The sequence below is a fragment of the Oratosquilla oratoria genome, chromosome 37, assembly GCF_046742065.1.
Source record: "Oratosquilla oratoria isolate Oo_2021 chromosome 37, ASM4674206v1, whole genome shotgun sequence".
In the NCBI taxonomy this organism is placed as follows: Eukaryota; Metazoa; Arthropoda; class Malacostraca; order Stomatopoda; family Squillidae; genus Oratosquilla; species Oratosquilla oratoria.
In genome coordinates, this window is record NC_134813.1 from 230749 (window position 1) to 252540 (window position 21792).

At 39.1% G+C, this 21792-nt stretch overlaps 1 protein-coding gene across 1 annotated transcript; it reads left to right on the plus strand.

Annotated features, from left to right (window-relative positions):
• Positions 1-1926: 1926 nt before the first annotated feature.
• On the plus strand, positions 1927-20261 carry LOC143019484 (cytoplasmic phosphatidylinositol transfer protein 1-like). The gene is made up of 9 exons (XM_076175121.1): positions 1927-1971; positions 4534-4682; positions 5012-5100; positions 5281-5288; positions 9710-9781; positions 10175-10273; positions 10596-10751; positions 13126-13269; positions 15128-20261. The coding sequence occupies exons 1-9, from the start codon at positions 1927-1929 to the stop codon at positions 15323-15325; spliced, it is 960 nt and encodes a 319-aa protein (XP_076031236.1). The 3' UTR covers positions 15326-20261.
• The last annotated feature ends 1531 nt before the right edge of the window (positions 20262-21792 follow it).

Consider the following 21792-nt stretch of genomic DNA (forward strand, 5'->3'; position numbering starts at 1 on the left):
TACCATAACGGTATACACTGGTGGCTCGCGGTGGCCACAACCACGTATATAACGTATACACTGGTGTCCAGCGGTGCTCTCACCCACACCATATTTTAACGGTTATTCAACCGTACCACACTGGTATACAAAGGTATACAACTGGTGGCTCGCGGTGGCCACAACCACGTATATAATGTATACAACTGGTGGCTCGCGGTGCTCCTACACAGGTATACACTTTACCGAGGTGCTAATGCATGCAGTACAGACATTTATATACTTGTTAGAATAGATCATTTATGAAAACAGTTTATTGCTTCACTACTACACCTTACAAACATATGTGAAAATATTATATATATATCAAAATACATAAACATATATTCACATATACAGTCAAATATCATATGAGAATATATATCAAAATACATTAATATATAAATGCATTAATATATTGAAATACATCTTTAGTTTCTTTTCGTGTCCTCTTGTTTCTCTTCTGTCCCACTTTAATAAGTCGTCTCTGTCGAGCAAGGAAAGGAAAAGGGAGGAGATAAGGATGTGGGTAACTATGTATATGTAAAGGGGATGGCTGAATCAGAACACATACCCACTACCCACACAATAAAACCCATATATTGACCATCCCCTCTTATCGTCTCATGGATAAAGGGTCACTCGTAGTCCCTACCACACCATTAGGGCCGAGGGCAATGCAGCAAGGCATAGCTTTTTCACGGCATGATTCCATAGTCCCAACTGGTTTAGCAACTATCAAGGTCTAAATATACAGGTCAGCCCGTTGGAATTCTTCTGCGCAGCTTCTGACGTCATTTGGCTGAGTCCATTTTCTCTTTGTGATACACTGAAGAAAACTGTGAAACGCCAAGGAAGACAGGAACTATAATATTTTATATTATATATATATATTATATATCATATATATTATATATTCATATATACAGACAGGAACTATAATATTTTATATATATATTTTATATAATATTTGTCAGAATATAACTAATTGCGTGGAGCAGTGCGAGCGAAGGCAACGTCATTTTTGAACGACGGACCAGCTTCAACTGACAGCTATAGGACCCGCTAACCCCACTTTGAGCAGCCAGGTGACGTTCACGGGCCCGCTGCGCCAACTCCCTCGAAATTCGGTCGGAAGTGGTTAGACCTTATATTCTTAGATCTTGGCAACTATCAGGCGATGGCCGTAGCTGAGTTCATTCGATATCACAAGCATGATGGAGGTTGTCTTTTTATCATCATTGGCTATATTTAACGTATTAATTACGTTTTCTGGTGATGTTCAACAATCCATTAGACTATAAAATGTAGTAATATCTTTTAAACAGAAATAGTGTGCGTTACTGTCATCACTGATATTCATAAGCACAAAGAAATTAAAATAGGTAGTTGTAATCCACTGCACAATTAATCGTGGATATGGCAATTTCAAAGAATTATGCATTTTTATGTAATGATATGCAAGAAATATTCCTGTGTACGACATTTAGAGTAGAATGGAAACTTGCATTGACCTTGTAAATACTTGTGGATTTCTACACTGTACACCATGATACAGTAGTCATTGAACTTTCACCAAAACACACCGTTATGTATAACTTCCTTGGTGTTGAATATTTTCAATAAATACAAATAACTCAGTTTGGGATATATAAATTATTTATTATTCACTTCTGGAAAACAATCTTGTTTTGAATAAATGTTATACCCCAAAACATATGAAAAAAGTGGCAATACAATTGTCATGAATCGGTTTGTAGCTTTGCGGCGGTTGCGCAGCACTAGTGCAGTACAGCCGTTTGTTGATGTTGCGCAAGTGGATGGACGGGCTCAACGAGTTCGTGACATACTCCGTTTTTAGTTTTTAAGCTAAATATTCTACATTGATAACCAAATAACGACGTCAGGATGCTGAAGGAATACAGGATATGCATGCCAATGTCCGTTGACGAGGTAAGGAATATTGTTAAAAATTGTCAACTCCTTGACCTTGGGGGGCAAGAAGCCTCCGTGTCAATCAAGGGATTGATCAGCTGGTAAATGCAACCGTTGTTTAATTAAGTTTGTGAAATTAAACACAAGTGCATCCTGTTTTAATTGTTTTCTATAGTTAATCCTGGGTTTCGTTGTGATGTAAACCAAGAATTATTATGAATAGGCTAGTTAGAAAGCAAAATTAGTGATTCAGGTAGCATGATGATGATTAACTGAACCTGAAAGTTGTTAATGCCTAGCTCGACAGTGGAATGTACCGGGATTTAGAATAAGTTTATACAAGCCTAGTACCCTATGGGCAACTTCACATTTACCAATAAATTATTTAATTTTGTTTTTTCACTGCAGCTTGAATCCTTGATAGGTATGCTGTCATTGATTATTTTTAGAGAATTTAGAAATTATTGTAGAAAAACAGCTTCCACAGTGAGGTCAATAACTTGATCTAACTTAGCTTTCTGCTTTCCTGGTAGGGATTTCGGTAAATGGAGAGTAATGTTGCTACAGATGACCATATTGCCATTGGTATGTGAACATTACACTGTTGATCAGTATAATAATAATAGTATTATTATTTGTGTGGCAATGTTCTGTAAGTTGTAGCCAATATTTGACAATACTTATCCTGTTCTAAATTTACTTAACCTGTGACCTAACCTAACCAAAGGCAACTAGGGGAAAAATTGCCGTCACATAGAAAATGACATCTTAATTTACAAGGATTTAACCCTGTCATCCACAGGAATAGGAGTTGCCTTTCCCTAATATATTAAATGCCATAACCCAAATATGTTGACAAGTATGTAGTAATGATCAGTGTTGTTTTCGTAGTTGTGTGATCTTGAGATAAGAATGAACCATTTCAGGATCCGTTAAACATGGCAGGAGGGTCATTTTATTATGGGCGCACCACTTATGGGCAGTGTGCTATTTTAAGATGGACTTGTCCATTTGAACATCAGTTTCTTGTAACCTGGCTTGAATCATTGTTGGATCAAATTGCATTAGCCACTTCAGTACAAGTCAAATTCTTGCATGTGGCATTGGTTGTCATACGTACACTGCATCACATTACTCTCATTATAAAACATAAAGTCTACTGTATTGCTCGTTCTCTTTTACTCTGAGTAATAATAAACACAGAAAATGTGATCAAACCAGTTCACAGAATTGGAGGATATTTCATGTACAACTACGAAAAATGTATATAGAATCGAGACACTGACGCCGGCATCCTTGTGTACCCACTCGCGCCTCGTGATGCCTACGTAGGCATCATCATACTGAAATGGTCAAGATGGATGCACCTTTTGCAGAGAATATATTAGTCTTGTCCCATCCTGCTGGTCTTGTACTTGTATAGTCGTGGGTTCAAAGCCCATGCATTTCTTGGATTCCCAGAAGTGACTGTTACCTGTCCCACCATACCAAGTGCACGGGACGAAAGTGATGGCTTCAACCACAGCTAAGTGCCTCCTGGTGTAAGCTCCTCACCACCATTAAAAATGTGAAATACAGTCTTGTGATAGGCTTGATTACACAAGACCATCCAAAGACAGGACTGCAGTCCAGTGATCCTAAAATGGTTCAAGCCTATCATAGGCTTATGCATTTACCATCATGGTGTGGGCTAATACCAATACGTCATCCATTGATAGCACACTTTCCATCTCAGAATGAACCTGATCCAGTACATCATTGTTGAATGATTCTCCTATCTTGCTGAGATCTGCAGATACAAAGTTGGTCCATGACCATCTCATGATTGTGCTAAACCGTATTTACCTGTGCAAATTTATCTGGGGATGGTTCTACAATCAACTAATCCTAAAATTAAGTCCACCTCAAGATTAGAGAAGTATGGAAGGTAATGAAATAATAAAAGAAATGGAAGTAGAGGAAGAATGGGTGTTTCAAAAATGGCTTTGGTAGTTTTGGATGGGATAAAACTAGAAGGCATGGAAAGAGACTATAAAAGGCAGAGTTGTTGAAGGACATTAAGAGATAGTTTATCATTCACATATATTGACATGTGGCATAACATTGAGGAAGAAATGTCTAATCTGGCCTAACATGACCCATGGAAACAAAGATTAAGAACCCCATAAATGTAATCCTTATCTTGTGTACTATAATTAGGTAGATACGCTATTTCACATTATATTTGATTTATTTATTTTTGTTATTATTATTATTTATTTTATTTTATTTTTTATTATATATATATATATATATATTTTTTTTTCAAATCTTTCCTAATGAATGTGGTTCTTGTGGAGACACTTAAAAAGATGGGGAGATGGGACTCTATATGGTATAGTCCAAGGTTGTAAGGCTAGTCAGTTATGATTGAGCATGGGTCCAATTTTGTGATAAAAGGGTAAACGACCTTAACCCACAAAGTATAAAGCTGAGTATAATTGTAGTTGGAACAGTATTCTTGAAGAGGACAAAATTCTCTATGGATGTAGTTTTGCTAATATATATTGCTCTCTAACTGATGATCATGTTATTTCACAGTACCAAATTGGACAGCTGTACATGATTGCAAGACACAGTGCAGAACAAAGTGAAGATGGGGAAGGGGTGGAAGTTGTAGAAAATCGTCCACATGAACATCCTGTCCACGGAAAAGGGCAGTACACGGAGAAGCGCATCTATTTATCGAGGTACCATAACCTCTGTTGTTGATGGAATATGTTGTTTTTAATCGTAGTTCTGAATTTACAAAATATTATTTTTCAAATGTAATTGAGCATGAAGTGTTTATTGGTGACTCACACCTAACGTGTACACTTATGAATTATAACCAGCTTCACATTAGCTCTGTCAGGTGACTAAGAGATACTTGAGAGGAGTTTTGAATTTATGATTTTTTTTAGTACAAGTTTGTTAGGATCAGCATACTTTCATGGAGTACAGATATGATACTATCTTTTGTAAAGGTGGTGTGATTTTATTTACTTTTGATGTTGGCTTTTACCATTTTACTCTTTAGCAAGTTACCTGTATGGATCCGAGGCTATGTGCCAAAATTTTTCTACATAACAGAGAAGGCATGGAATTACTATCCATACACCGAAACAGGTATATAAAAAATATGAATGATACAAGTTGCACGAAAAACGTCTTGCTATGAATGTTAAAGATTATTGAATATAAGAACTAAAGTAAATCAGTGCAATTTTAATGGCTTCTTTATATCTTTCTGAGCATTAATCCAAGCTTATATATTTTTTTCATGATCTCTAAATGATAAATCAACAGAATATACGGTGAGTAAAGTTCCTGCATGATATCACCACTAATGATTAATTACTTAGCTTTTTTGTTTTAATTTTTTTTTGTAGTAAAAGAAAAAATGCAGTTAAAATGTTTGAATATGTAGCAGCTTAGTAAAGCTTTTGAATATGTATTAGCTTAGCAAAGCTTTTGATTATGTAGTAGCTTAGCAAAGCTCTGTGTAAGTCCCAGTGTAGATGTTTCTGTAGTAATCACTTTTAGTTTGTGATTTTCAGGTATGGAAGTGTCTACAGAAGGGGTGGATCCAGAAACCCTATGAACTGAAAGAAAATAACATAAAAACAAAATAATTGTTACATAAGTTGTTATTGTGAGTAGATTTGAACCCAAAAGAAACATGATAAAGCCTTTCCTTGCTTCACTTGGGTGGAAAGTGAAGAAAAAATAGTTTTGGCATGACTTGTTCTGGTCGAGGAAACCCACGATATAGTAGCCAGTGTGAAAGAAGTGGGCCTATACTACTTTTATTTTAGCTTGGTGGAGAAGTGTTCACAAACATTGCTGAATGATTGGTTTGTAATTTTTGGATTTTTCATAGAATTGTTCTTTTTCCAAAATTCCCTAATTTTTTTTCTTAATGTTAATGTGTGTGTTTTGGGCAAAATTACTACTACAACAGATTTGTTTTGTTTCATTTTTGTTTTTTATTATTGTTAATTTTTCAATATCTGCCTGGCTAAAATGAACAAAGTATAATGCTTTCATGTTCATAATCTCACCCTTAAGGAGCTTGTAGTTACCACCAAGCAGTAAGATCTAAGGTGTTTCTCTAGAACCCTTTCTGTTTTATAGTGTTCCTTTTCTTTTCCTTTTTCTCCATGTCAGTGTTCACTTACTGTTTATACTTCTCAGAGCTGGGCATGTTCCTCTGTGTGTTCAGCTTTATTTTGGCCATGATTAGCGCTCCCAAACTATTAAAAGCTTAAGAGACATGTTCATACTGAAATAAAAGTCCAGTAGGCCACATACTATACCTAAGAAATTTTTTGTAGGACACGTACTATACTGGCACCTATATCATTTAAATAGTTTGGGAGTGCTAACCATGGGCAAACTAAAGTGGAATGCACCAAGGAACGTGCCCAGCTCTGATACTTTTCATATAGGGAAATGATTAGAGAAATGCCCATTTTTGTTGGCTTGACCTTGTACCAAAAAAGTTCTGGGTCCGCCCCTGGTCTGCAAGAGTTATAGTTGTACACTGAGCATATATCAGTGACAACTAGAAAATATAGATGTAGCAATAGATAACCCCATTGTTGTTGAGGAGGTGCCACGGAGGTGAATAAAGGAGCTTGGTATATACATACCAAAGATCTTTCTTCCCCATAAAATGGAGGATGGTTAAGTTCAAACATATACTCACCTCACACTTATCCCACACCCATCATAACCCATTAATAGCCCTTTCGTTTCTGGCCACTTAACTCGTCCACTTAAAAATATATATATATGGAACAGACAAGAACACTTCAGACCACATCATTCCTTCATTCAGTCTCCACTTGTATCTTTTGCTTTCTCTTCCTTGCTCGACAGACGTCTTTTGTGTTCAGTACTCTGTTTACCCTATCCATCTATCTCATTCTTGGTCTTCCTCTAGAGTTCATTTCGTCTATTTATGCATTCCATACTCTTTCATTGTTCATTCTTCCCTTGTGCCCAAATGACCTCGGTATATGTAACATACTTAAAATGCTTCATTTTCTCTTGCCTCTCACCCCCCAAACTTGTATCCAACTTGTTACCATCAGCACTTCTTGTACATCTCACCATTTGTCCACTTTTACACTTAACTCCTCTCGCACACCCATCCAAACTGTCACCATTTAATTCTGTCTCCTCAGAATTGGCCATGAGCACAGTCATCAGCAAACAACTGGCATAACTGCTACATCCCTCCACTCTCATTTATCATCTAACATCTGCCTAGCACTGTTGCATTTACCTCCCTTATCATCCAAATCATATGCACAACATAGCACAACCACCTTGACATAGCCCCACCAACACCTCAGACCATTCCTTCATCATCATCAGTAACCAATCCATTCATTCTTGAACATAGTATTGCAGACGTCAAGCTGTAGAGCTGGTAAGGGAGAAATTAAAGGAGAATAATAGATGCACATTATATCACTCTGTCCTTCATTCACTCTTTCCAGACAGCAACACCAAATCGCTCGATATAAGTGGTGAATGGGCTGAAATGTTTTTTCTAAGAGGAAATTGGGGCAATGGATTGATTAGTTGATTGACCTTGTTGCCTCCTTTTTCTGTGGGATCATTCTATTACAACCTTTCTTTCCCTTGATGTCTCGTGTACAATACTCTCAGTATTGGGTCCCCTGTGTCACTTCTTGTATGTGGATGCAGTGATATGTTAGTATCTACTTAATTGAATTTTTTTTTTTTTTTTTTTTTTTTTTTTTTTTTTTTTTTTTTTTCTCTATCAACTTTGTTGATATATCTATGGTAAGGTAATATAAAGGTGAGGAGCATATTCTAGAAGATGTATAAATGTGACTGAAAGTGATTTTTGTATTGTGTGCTTGGATTATTGGAGCAGGTAATGATCATTGCTCAGAGTTAGAGATGAAGTGCAGAACAGAAACCTATAACTAAAACACTGGTGAAAAATATATTAACAAATTTGTAAATCACAACCCACAATCAAAATGTATAGTTTTGCTTACTCGACTCTTTCTTTTGTCCAACTGTGGTGTTAGTTGCTATAACTACAAGATGATACTCATGTGCTTGCTATCTGTTGCACTGCCAATCCACGCCCCTCCCCCCCATTTATTTGTTTATTATTATCAATTTATTATTTATTTTATTATGTTTATTTTATTTTATTTTTTAAGGGAGGCAAAATAATGTAGATCTTTTACAAATTCTATGGCTCCCATAGCAACCATTCTTGCACCCATACCGAAATACGTGGTTCCACAGCCTGCCTTTTGTCGAGTTTGTGTTGCTTAACTTGCTTTAAGTTTTTACATCAAGGTTGTTATTTCCCCCTGTAGTGCCAACTTGGTTCCCCACTATCCATTAAAATTACCCGTGTCAGTTACTTTTCATCATGAACAATGCATGTAGATGATTATTTAAATTAATGACGTCACTTGCGCGTTACTTTTATTTGATGTTTTGTCTTTTGTTTTATATTTTTCCTTGTACTTAAAAAGGTGTATGTAGTTCCCTTTTATGTTACTTGATAAACCCCCCTCCTTTTCCCCTTCCCTCTCCCCTTCCCTTTCCCCTTCCCATCCCCCCATCTCTCTCTCTCTCTCTCTATATATATATATATATATATTTATATATATATCTCTATATCTATATATCTCTCTATATATATATATATATATATATATATATATATCCCTCCCCTCTCTCCCCTCTCCGTCTCTCGCCCCTCTCCGTCTCTCGCCCCTCTCCGTCTCTCGCCCCTCTCCCTCCCTCTCTCCCCTCTCCCCTCTCTCTCTCCCGTCTCTCTCCCTCTCCGTCCCTCCTCTCTCTCTCTCTCTCGTCTCTCTCTCCTCTCTCTCACTCTCTCTCTCTCTCTCTCCGTCTCTCTCTCTCTCTCCTCTCTCTCTCTCTCTCCTCTCTCTCTCTCGTTCTCTCTCTCTCTCCTCTCTCTCTCTCTCTCTCTCTCTCTCTCTCTCTCTCTCTCTCTCTCTCCTCTCCCCCTCTCTCCTCTCTCTCTCCTCTCCCCCTCTCTCCTCTCTCTCTCCTCTCCCCCTCTCTCCTCCACCCTCTCTCTCTCTCCCCCCTCTCTCTCTCCCCCCCCCTCTCTCTCTCCCCCTCTCTCTCCCCCCCCTCTCTCTCTATCTCTCTTTCCTCTCTCTCCTCTCTCTCTCTCTCTCTCTCTCTCTCTCTCTCTCTCTCTCCACACACTCTCTCTCTCCACACTCTCTCTCTCCCCACTCTCTCTCTCTCTCCCCTCCTCTCTCTCTCTCTCTCTCTCCCCCCCTCCCCCTCCCCTCCCTCCTCTCCCTCTCCCCTCCCCTCCCTTTCCCCCCCCCCCCCCTTTCCCCTCCCTTCCCCTTTCCCCTCCCCTTTCCCCTTCCCCCCCCTCCCCTTTCCCCTCCCCCCCTCCCCTTTCCCCTCCCCCCTCCCCTTGCCCTTACCCCTCCCCTGTCCCCTCCCCCCTCCCCTTTCCCCTCCCTTTCCTCTTCCCCCTCCCTTTCCTCTTCCCCCCTCTCTTCCCCTTCTCTTCCCCTTCTGCTTCTTCTTTGACAATCTGTCATTTTCCTTCACCTTTGATTTCCTTTGCTTCCTTTCTCAACAGTTGTTTTCGTGTCCTCATTTCCTGTCTCTCAGTGATATAAACCATGTATTAACAATGTTCAAACATCCCCATTCATGCTTTATTTCTCTACGATTTCAGTGTTCATTTGTACCCAAACTGAACATCAAAATCCTTACAAGATACGAAAACAATAATGGATCTTCAGAGAATGTAAGTAGACTCGGTGCTTCCTTGTACGACTGTTACTGTATAGAACAAATAAACTTATTTGCCGATTCCCATATTTAAATGGTTATAGTCTTGTGGTAAGGAAAAAGACCAAAATAGATCAAAAAGTATATATTAGTATATACTGTACAGTAGTTAGATTTTCTCATTAATGTATCCTTTGTAGTGTTATTCTTGGTAAGCTTCCTGATAGACCCCCAACTCATCACATGCACACATACACAAGTGATCTTTGCGTACATGAAAATACACCAATTGCTTAATTGTTTGAATGTGTGTATATTTGTGTGCATCAAGGCTACCTCCCTTGTAAGGGGGAAAAAGCCTTTGGTATATGTATGTATCAAGTAATTTATTCTGAGTGTGGTATTTCAGTGCCTAAATTTACCAGAGGAGGTAATTACCGAGAGAGAAGTAGATCATGTGGACATTGTATGTGAACCAGTTGAAGAGAAGCACTACAAAGTACAAGAGGTAGGCAAAGTTTTCATCGAGTAATTAGTTGGCTACACTGATTCTGACCCAGGGCAGTGGACAAGGTGCAGGGATGACCCGTCATCCAGGAGGTGCTAAGATGGGGTGGAGGGGTGTGGAGTGTATTCAGGGATGGAATGGGTGGGAATGATTTTATACCTTTTCCTTTTTGGCTACCTCCCTTGTAAGGGGGAAAAAGCCTTGGTATATATGTACCTCCCTTATAAGGCGGGTGGGGGGGGAACTTTGGTATATGTATATAATTAGTTGGAAAGTAAGTTAAATCGGGTATTTGTCAAACTAATTTGAGTCTGTTTTCCAGGACCTGTCACTCTTTCAGTCGAAGAAGACTAAAAGAGGTCCACTCTCTGAAGGGTGGCGGAATGCCACAAAGCCAATCATGTGCTCTTACAAATTAGTCAACATATCATTTCAGGTGTTTGGATTACAGACAAAAGTAGAGGACTTGATTCAAAGGGTGAGTATGTCAATAATGACCTTGAATATGCAGAAAACACTTTAGAATCTAGATCAGCATTTCTCAACCTTTTTACCCTTGCGGAACCTTTAAAATAAATTGCATGTCTCAAGGAACCCCTGCACAAAAAAGAATGTCTCGCATTTTATTTTCATTTTAATAATAGGTTAGATAGGATTTCTATATTACATTATTACAATAACCAAGAATATGGCAGGATCGGAGGAGGGATTGAGGAAGTTGGTGACAGAGTTTGGGAGAGTGTGTGATAGAAGAAAGCTGAAGTTTAATGTGGGTAAAAGTAAGGTGATGAGATGTACAAGGGGTGAAAGTGGCAGTAATCTGGAAGTGAGCATTAAGGGAGAGCAACTGGAGGAAGTGTATAGTTTTAGATACTTGGGTGCAAATGTGGCAGGAAAAGGTGGAGTAAAGGTGGAGGTAGAATGTAAATTGAGAGAAGCGAGTAAATGCCTTGGTGGAATAAAAAGTGTAATGAGGAATAGAAATTTGGGAATGGATGCTAAGAGGAGACTGTATGAAGGAGTAATTGTGCCAACAGCACTGTATGGAGCAGAAACATGGAACATATGAGAGGAAGAGAGAAGGAGCTTGAATGTGTTTGAGATGAAGTGTTTGAGAAGTATGATGGGTGTTACTAGGCTAGATAGAGTGAGAAATGAGGAGGTGAGGAGGAGAACAGGGATGGAAAGGGAGTTGGGAGATAGGGTTGATGAAAGAGTATTAGGATGGTTTGGACACATGGAAAGAATGAGTGAAGAAAGACTAGTAAAGGAGGTATGGAAGGCAGATGTGGAGGGAGTGAACATGAGGGGACGTCCTAGGATGAGATGGATGGATGGGGTGAAGGGGGCTTTGGGGAAGAGGGGAATGTCTGTTGAGGAAGGACGGGAGAGGTCAGAAGACAGGGGTGAATGGAGAATGGTTGTATATGGAAGATGTTGTGATGCATGAGGTGGAATGGACAGGGATGGGGGGTGAGGTAGTGTGTGTGAGCAAAATTTTGCCGCAGCCTGAAGGGATTTCTCCCCGTCCTCTCCTTTATAAGGGGGGACGGAGAGGGGGGGTCGCCGATTTAATGAAGCGGCCTTGCTGTGGATGTGCTGTGTCTTGCGACACTGCTTCTGACCCAGGGCAGTGGACAGGGTGCAGGGATGACCCGTCATCTAGGAGGTGCTAAGATGGGAGGGAGGGTGGAGGGGTGTGGAGTGTTTTCGGGGATGGAATGGGTGGGAATGATTTTGTGCCTTTTCCTTTTTGGCTACCTCCCTAGTAAGGGGGAAAAAGCCTTGGTATATGATGATGATGATGATGACACATGAAATTAAAAAAAAAAATTAAAAGTGCATTAGCTTATCTCGCTTGTTCTCACAGAACCCTTAGGGACCTTTTGTGGAACCTTAGGGTTCCGGGGCACCCTGGTTGAGAAATGCTGATCTAGATGCTTATAACCTAGATTTTGGGATTTCTCACCATCTTCTATTCCTGTAAGGGGGGTACTGCCGATTAAGTGAAGTGAACTTGCTGTGGATGTGCTGTGTCTTGCTGCATTGGTTCTGACCCAGGGCAGTGGGTGGGATACAGGGGTGACCCGTCATCCATGAGGAACTAAGATGAGAGGAAGGGAAGGGTGATGGATGGGAGTGGGTATATCCCATCTGACTTGGCTACTTCCCTTGTATGGGGGGAAAAACCCATGGTATATAGGTAGATAGAAAATACAAGTTACAATTATCTCTCTATATTTAATAGCTGCAGTAAATTTGAATCCTATATATGTGAGTTGTTTCTTTTTCTTCTTCCTCTTCTTCCTCTTTCACTTCTTCCTCTTCTTCTTCCTCCTCTTCTTTCTCTTCTTCCTCTTCCTCTTCTACTTCTACTCCTCCTCCTCCATGGATTATTGTGATTTCTTCATGATCTTGTTGGTCTGTTTACTTGTGCATTCAATATAGCTGAATTACAGATAATTCAGATTTTAATAGAAGCAGTAGTACCTTCTGTATCCAAACTAATGTCCCACAGGGTGTTCAAGTTTAGAGAATATTTGAAAGTTCAGAGTATTTGTATACATAAGGTAAAATTCGCCCTTCCCCCGTACAGTCTCCACTCTGTGATTCCAGTGTTATACTTATTCTGAAGGAATAAAGAAAATTGGCATTCAGTACACATAAATCATGTTTTGGTATGGGAGGGATTACTGTTTATATATTTTTTATCTTTCTAGATGTTTGGATTTGTCAATATCCGATCCAAGGGCATGATTCGTTAAATTCCACGCTACAAAGCCCTCTGTGAGGGGTACTGTCCTAGCCTTCTGGTAGGGGGAGTTTGTGACGTTAAACCATATTCTTTCTAGACAATAAGGAATGTGTTGCTGCTCGGACACCGACAAGCCTTTGCCTGGATTGACGAGTGGCATGGCATGACGATCGAGGACGTGCGGGACTACGAAAGAGGAATGCATCTTGAGACCAATCAGCGGGTTTGCAGTACTCATCAGGTAATGTTTACACTTAATCTTTACAGTGTTGGATCACATTTTACCCTCTTAGGAGACGTGATCCTTTGATGTACTGTTATGATAGTTGTGAGGTTTTGTATTTTTGGGTTGTTGAGTGTATGGTAAAATGCAGTCAGTTAAATTTAGGGACTGTTTTGGGGGAAATTCTACAGACCAGAGCTACACATCATTCATCTGTCGAGTCTAACCCCTTCCATATAATGATGCCAATGTCTGTGTCATGAGGGACAATTGTATACAAGGATGCCAATATTGGTGTCATGGTTGTATATATTTTATAGTTGTAGCTGAGTGACCTCCGTATTCTGTGAACAAACTTGTGTTGTCTGTGGTTATTAACATTGAGGGTGAAATACATACATATACCAAAGGCTTTTTCCCCCTTACAAAGGAGGTAGCCAAAAAACAAAGGCATAAAAACCACTCCCACCCATTCCACCCCTATCACACTCCACTTCCCTCCACCCTCTTCCCTCCCTCTTATCTTGGCACCTCCTGCATCTTGTCCACTCCCCCGGTTCAGCAGTGTCTGTGAAATAGTATGAGTAGTACAGCTTTAACTTTATATTTTATATCGCAAGTATTGTGATGTAATATTGAATCATTGTACATCAGGAACCCAATGATGTGCACGAGAATTTAACTCTTATTGAAGAGGATAAATTTTCTACTCAAAGGGATGATGATATCTTTACTCTATTGCTGTTCCCTTAACCTCTTCAATATGTGTCAAATTCTCTCAGGCAGTATCAGCTGCCTTATGTACGATGATTTGATGATGCACCACAATATTCGCGTTATAAAATATAAAGTTACAGCTGTATTACTTGTTCTTTCACTCTGAATATTGATAACCACAGAAAATATGGCCAAGCCAGTTCACAGAATATGATTGTCACTCAGCTACAACTACAAAATAAATATATTCAAGATATCAACACCAGCCTCCTTATATACTCACTCATGCCTCTTGACATCTACATAGGCATCATTGTATGGAAGGGATTAAACCAGTCTTTGATCACTCCTGTGACTACTTTTTCCTGAAAACCTGTGGTGATGGTTTAGGGGGCAGGATGGTGGCAAGGATGCTGCCATCATTGGGTGCAAGGGGAATGTCTGTCAAGCAGGGAAGAGAGAGTGCAAGAATTAGGTGCAAGTAGGGGATGGTTACGAATGAACAAGAAATTTATGTGCCTCAAAGGGAACTTCTTGAAAGGATGTTGCCATCATTGGGTGCAAGGGGAATGTCTGTCAAGCAGGGAAGAGAGAGGGCAAGAGCTAGGTACAAGTAGAGGATGGTTAAGAATGAATGAGAAATTGATGCGGCTCAAAGGGAACTCTTCTTGGCTATGGAAATTTCTTGAGTGGATGAGGGGTGAAGGTCACTCTGTATTGAAAAAATAATGGTAAACAAGTCTTGGCTCTTGGGCCGTGCTGTGGAAGTGGTGCATCTTGCTGTATTGCCTCTGACCTGAGCAATAGGCAAGGGAAGGGGATGTCCATACATCCTTATGGATCTACTTGGAAGATAGAAGGGACATCATATGTGTTTTAGATAGGTGTAGGATGGATGAAAGTTGAATGTAAGTTTATTTGGCATTCCATCAATATACATGAAGTGCAGATAATGAAAAGAACACAGTTTGAAATAACAATTACAATTGCCGAGGATAACACAAAGAAAGCATGTCAGCTTATTTCTGTTGTGGGGTTTGATTTAACCACCCACATTGTATGGGGGCAAAGAGCTTTTAGATATGTATATGTATGTATGTGTGTGTATATATATGAACAATAGATACATTTGCTTAATGTTCATCTTATCTTTCTGCAGTCGGTTAGTGAGAACCAGGTTCCAAGTATCGAGAATATGGGTCCTGGAGAAGGCAGTGATGTGGATACCAAAGAGGCAGACACGGACTCTCTCAAAAGTACCAATTCCAAGAGCACCACTCCAACGGAGGAAAGCGTGGCATCCCCAACAACACCCAAAGAAAAGGCGGGTTACTTTACGTCATGGTTCAAGTGGTGAATTTTGGAATTTTGCTCTATTGTTCCTTGTAGCATGTAGTATCCAAGAGTCCAATTTCAGTTATATAGGATTTTCCTGAGATGTGTGTGATATGTCAAAGTTTGTTACCACCTGTTCTTATAATTTATATTATCTGACATGGTATCTTCACACTGTGGTTCTTACCTTCATTATTTGTGTGTATTTATAGTTTTTTGGCATATCAAAGGTTCTTTTTTAGAACAATTGCTGCAGAAAAGTTCAGAGTAATGGAGCTATCCAGTTGTGTAAGATGGGAAAAGGTCTCCAAATGCCAGAATTTTCCAATTTCCAGGAGCATTTCATGTGATAGTCGGAAGTTTGTGCCACAGAAGAAGATACCCAAAACACTGAATGATCAACTGTTCGTCTTTGGATGGCTCACCTGTGTGAACCTGCCAACATAAACAAACGCTGCCATTTTGAATAACAACATAGCTTTGCCTTGCCATTTTTGCCAATATTTCAGCCTGTCTGTATACGAGGTAGCAATATTTCATTGTTGACGTTAAATAATTATACTGTTCAATTGATATAATTCAGTTTAATGTCATGAAATTTCCTCTTGGAGAAGGTTAGGACAATGCCTCCTTATGAAGGACTTTTTGAAACGGGGAATTTAATGTAGCATATTTATGTTTTATATGGTTGTATCTTATTTACAGTGTTTCCTGAGACATATGGGTTGGTGTGAAAAAGTAAGGGGTCTTTGTCTCTATATGGATGAAATATGATGGAAAAAAAAATTTGAAACCCTAGTCCGTCCAAGGCCGGAATATGCGTCAGTAGTCCGCACACAGTAAAAGTTATGACCAAGATTGAGAGGGTACAAAGGGTAGCAACCAAACAGGTTTCCAGTCAGGCAGGTAAGCTATACAAGGAAAGACTGAAAGCATTGAATGATTGAAGAAAAAGAGGTAACTTTATTACAGCGTTTGCATCTTTAAAGGGGTGGACGATATTAACAAAAGAGACATCTTGATTAGGATAGGTTGACTTTACAAGGTCGTGAGAATAAATTGGAAAAGATTATAAGTCTAAAGGATGTGTTGTTCCATTTCTGTATACTACAATTGGATAAATTCATATTCGTATTACATGTCTCGTGCACAAACCTACATACAAACACTTCCACTTTGATTAACACTTGCGTTGTATTGTAATTTTTGCCAGTATTTCATTGTTAACATTAGATATACCATACAATTAATATGTTGACATGCTTTACTTAGTTACCAAATGTTTACAGCCATTGTTTACCTACAAATGTCACTATTTTTATTAATGTTCTGTTGCCTTGTAATTTCTTTAAATGATAATTGAAATCTTAAAAATCTAAAGAACAGCTCCTGACTTTGTATCTTCTGAAATGGCTTCTGAAAAATGTATCTAAGTATGATTTCAGTGTTTTGACAGTGGCTCATGAAGAAATTTCCCAATTTTCTTGGAAATAAATGATTTGTGACAAAAACTTTATAAAGAAGAACCCCACTCCTTATGGTGTTCAAGCATGTCCATATACACGATATGAAAAAAGTGCATCTTTATGTTGTAATGGTCAGCATACATATACCAACAGCTTTTTCCCCCTTACAAGGGAGGTAGCCGGAAACAAAGGCATAAAATCCACTCCCACATACTCCACTCCCATTTATTCCCTCCCTCCCTCTTATCTTGGCTCCTCCTCCTTCTTCAAGCATATTCATATACACAATATAAAAAAAAAGATGCATCATTATCTTGTAATGGATGTGTGTGTGTGTGTGTATATATATATATATATATATATATATATAATATATACACACACACACACTTATACATACATATACACACACGCACACATAGATACATATATACACATGTATATACACACTTAGTTATCTACCTTCAGATTGCCGAGTTAAAGTGCACGCTCATCCTACACCCATCCCTCTGTCAGAATCTATTCCTTGTTCCCAACCCCATTCCATTCTTAGCATCACATGGATGAAGGGATGACCTTTTCATTCATGAAATGCTAAGATGGCAAGATTACACGAGTTTGGAGTGTGTGTTTTGATGTGGCCAATCCCCTTAAAAGGGGGAAAAACCTCTTGATAGGTTTGTATGAATATTAACTATTGGACCATAAAGACATGTCTTTCTTTAGATGGAATATGTAAGCTTACATGTACAAAATAAGGGGGGTATTTAATGTTTTTGTTGCAAATTATTAGTTTGACAAAATTATGAAATTTCCTTGTGAGCTAGGTTTTTAAATCTGTGAAATGGGCAATTTTGGAATTGATGGTATTACTGCCCCTTTTTTGACCTTTTATACTTATTTTCTGTTCCTGGAATTGGAGAATTCTGACCGCTGGGGTTCCGACTGAGAGAATGGAAATGAAAACCGAGCAGACATTTGAATCTTAACTACATAACTTGTTTAACTCTTACGAGGTTGAATTATTCCGTAATCGGGATTTAACAAAGGGGGGTGGATTTGACATCTGACGTTCAAGTCGGTCAAGATCATTTTAAGCTTGCTGAGCCAGTAAAACACTTGTTAGGTTTTAAGACACAACGCCAGATTATTTTATTTGGCAGATGACACAACCCCATACCCATGAAGGTTTAGACAACTCTCTCTTTATTATTTTACTCAACTCTAAGCTGTCTTTCTATGACTCAGATGGTTCTAGTTTTTAGCATTTAATATTGCAGAGTTTATCAAGGACAAGAACTTGTTAGGTAAATAAAAATATGTTCAGTAATAGATCAGAGGGTTTACCTGTAAGTAGGTAATAGCAGAAGATTAACCTTTTATATCAGAGTGAAATGTATTTTGCTCTAGTTGTATTTTAACAAATGCGAGTATAAGTTTAATGGATTGTAATCCCATCCTCTGGCACTACACGGTCTGTTGGGTAGAAAGATTTTACTGATACGTAGCGGGATTAAGTACTGAGACACCAAGTAAGATTGAGTTTTCTGCATGTGCGGTTGTTATGCAAGTACAGTCGCCACAAAGTGTTAGGCCATTCCGCATGCATTTTACCGTGTAGGTGCAACTTATGTTGTAGAGTATTTGATGTATTCCCCAAAGTAGGTTTTATTCTATTGTAAGATGATGGAAAAGTAGAGTGGTTGTAACAAATACAAGTATTTTTGCATAGTTGGATCTAGTGAGGGGTAACCAGGTTTGGAAGCGATTGCATTAGGGAATTTGAATATTTTGCTAGAGACCAAATGAGATTCTTAGGGTAATTTTTGTTCTCATTTTCAAATAGTTACCTTCAGCAATGCAACTAGATTTCTGTCTTTTATTAGGTTATTTTTAAAGCACTTAAGTATAAGGTTTTTAAATGTGTAAAAATTATTTCTGTAATTGGCTTCAAAATTCATTATACTCTTGTTCCTCTTTATAGTGGAATTTATTTGTTCTGGTAAATATCACAGTTGTACTTGGAAGGTTCGAGCCTAAACCAAAAGGAATGTGTTTTGACCACCTTCAACGTAGGATCTATCCTATGACTGAATAATACTGTGCCATGAACCAGAATGAAATATTTATATTTCAGTCTTGAAAGAATGAAGCAGTTTTGTTACGCCAGAACTGGGAAATGATGTATGTTGGGTTATATCTTAGAGGGACCAACGATGGGTATACCCGCAAGTTCTGGACCTGGGAGACCGACATCAGAGTATTGTCTCTCTATTGCCTGTTGTCCAAATGTCGATGCCCTTGCACCAGGAAGTGGAGCACTGTGGGGTGGACACTTTCCATCTGGACCATGGACCCAAGATCTTTCTGTCAACTTCAATTGTATTTTCTCCACTTTTTCCACAAAAAAAGAGTTGACAGCTGGTCGCAGCTTCTCTTCACCTACTTAAGCTGATGATATAGAAACACTCCCACATTGATATGACTGACAACAGTCCATTTCTTCCGATCTTTTGGAAGGTCCAAGAACTGATGCTAGCTGCTGTTGATCATGCAGTTTCCAATCATGAAAATCAAGGTAACTATCTACCAAATGCTTTTTCCCCCTTATAAAGTGGCTAGCCAAGTCAAAAGGAATATACCCACTCTCATCCACCACACTTTTCTCCTCATGATCTTAGCTCTTCATTGATGATAGGTCATCCCTGTGTCCCGCCCACTGCCCTGGGTCAGAAGCAATGTGGCAAGACACAGTTCATCCACAAACATCCACAATAAGGATGCTTCACCTATTCGCCCCCTGTCCCCTTTCATCCCCTTGTGCAGAAAAGAGAAGATGAGGAGGAATCCCTTTGGACTGCATCAAAATGTTCACACACAACCAATCCTTGCTCTCATCCCCTGCCCCCTCCCATCCGTGCATCACAGTATCACCTACACACAGCCATTCTCCACTCGCCCCGATCTCCTGCCTTCTCCTTTGTTCAACAGACATTTCCTTTTTGCTCAAAGCCCCTTTCACCCCATCCATCCATCTCATCCTCAGTCATCCCCTCAAGTTCACTCCATCCACCTCTGCCTTCCACACCTCTATTATTAGTCTTTCTTCACTCATTCTTTCTATGTGTCCAAACCATCCCAATACTCTTTTATCAGCCCTATCTGCCGACTCCTAGGCAAAAAAACAAACTGCATTTATAAAGATTTCATATTGTAGACATAATATTGAGGGGACAGAGAGGGGATCGCTGATTAAGTGAAGTGGTCTGCCTGAGGATTTGCTGTCTTGTTGCATTGCTTCTGACCCAGGGCAGGGGGCAGGATGCAGGGATGACCCGTCATCCATGAGGAGCCAAGATAAGAGGGAAGAAAGGGTGGTCATTGGGAGTGGGTACTTGCCTTTTGACTTGGCTACCTCTTTTGTAAAAGGGAAAAATCCCTTGGTGTATTAATAGAATATTGAACACATTTAGTAGACTTGGAAAGCAAAAAGACGGTATGCCATAGAAGGCAGATATGTTGTAGGATGGAAATGAAATATATTGTGGGTATAGAAATGAAGTAATTATTTATTGATGGTTGATGTCATAGATGTAATGTTGAAACAATTGTCATGGCTGTAGAGTCGAGTTGATGTGAAATTAGCACAGGAGCTGATGGTTAACAAAACACCACAGAAATTTAATGATTTGATGTTTAAGCACAGTTTTGTGGGTGAAGGATGAGTGTATGATTTCATATAATCGTCCTAGTTAGTAGAAAGGGGTCTTTTGGCACATGTATGTATCTTTATCAGTTCCATGCAAATTTAGTTTAGATATTAATCACTGATACCAATGAAATTTTATGGTCACAAATGTCAAATTAGTTCAAATTTAGTTTAATATTATGTTAAGTACCTAGACACGGCATAGCTAATGTCATGTTATTAAGGTCTTGAAAATGTTTTATGGGGTCAGAATATGGTTTTATCATTCTGAAATAACAGTAGAATGGTTTGCACTTGAAGGTAAAGGGATGCGATGCACAAGGAGTGCTGGTAGAAAGTTGGACATGAGTGAAAGATTAGAGGCTAAGTGGAGTGTACTTAAGGGCACGTATGGCAGTGAATCAAGGAACGGATGCACACATGAATTATAGAATGAAATAGACAAGTAAGTTTCTCGGTGGAATGAAAATTTTTATGAAAATTTGGTATTTGGGGATGAGTGGAGAGAGATTGTTCATGGAGTGATCGAACCTGCGGCAATTTAAGGAGGAAGAAAGGGTCAATTGCCACAGCTCGTATGCTCATAGATAGAAACCGATAAAGACATCTGACTCGGCCATCTTACTATGCTCTTGTAAGTATTGAATAAAGTTGTCTTTGTTGGTTTTCTGTACAGTAGAGCCTTGGTTCTCAAATTTTCACAAGTTTAACAAATCAGTTCTCAACCCAAGGAAATAAGTAAATAGAATATTTTGCTCTGGTAGTCTGTCAGAATTTTGGTTCTCAACCAATGCAACAGAGCTGAGGGGTGACATTTAAAGTTTTGTGGAAAAATATCGCCTTTTATAAAATTGTATTCAGTAGATCAGTAAACATTTTCAGGCCTCGACCAAATCTGTTTTTGGAACGGTTTTCTTGAATGGATTGTGGTCGAGAATCAAGGTTCTTCTGTATACAGATTTTCACACAAGATTCTTCTGACCATATCAAGGTTTCCAAAAACCATAGTCTTCCCTCATATTCCTCCTCGGTGAATGTGATCATGGAAGGAGTGTTGGAATTGATGTAGAGTGTGAGTGATGTTGAAGAGGTTGAATAGCCAGTATGTAAAATAGATTACCTAGGTTTAGTTGCACTGTGCATAAGGTGAGGAGAGAGGGTTGCTATGTAAATAACGTGGTTGGGTCCTGTTGTGATGTCTTGCTGTATTGCTTATGACCTGGACAGGGGGCAGTGTGAAAGGTTTTCTTAGACTATTACCTACTGACTGAGGAGAAAACGGTTTATTGTAAACAAATTGGTTAAACGAAAATA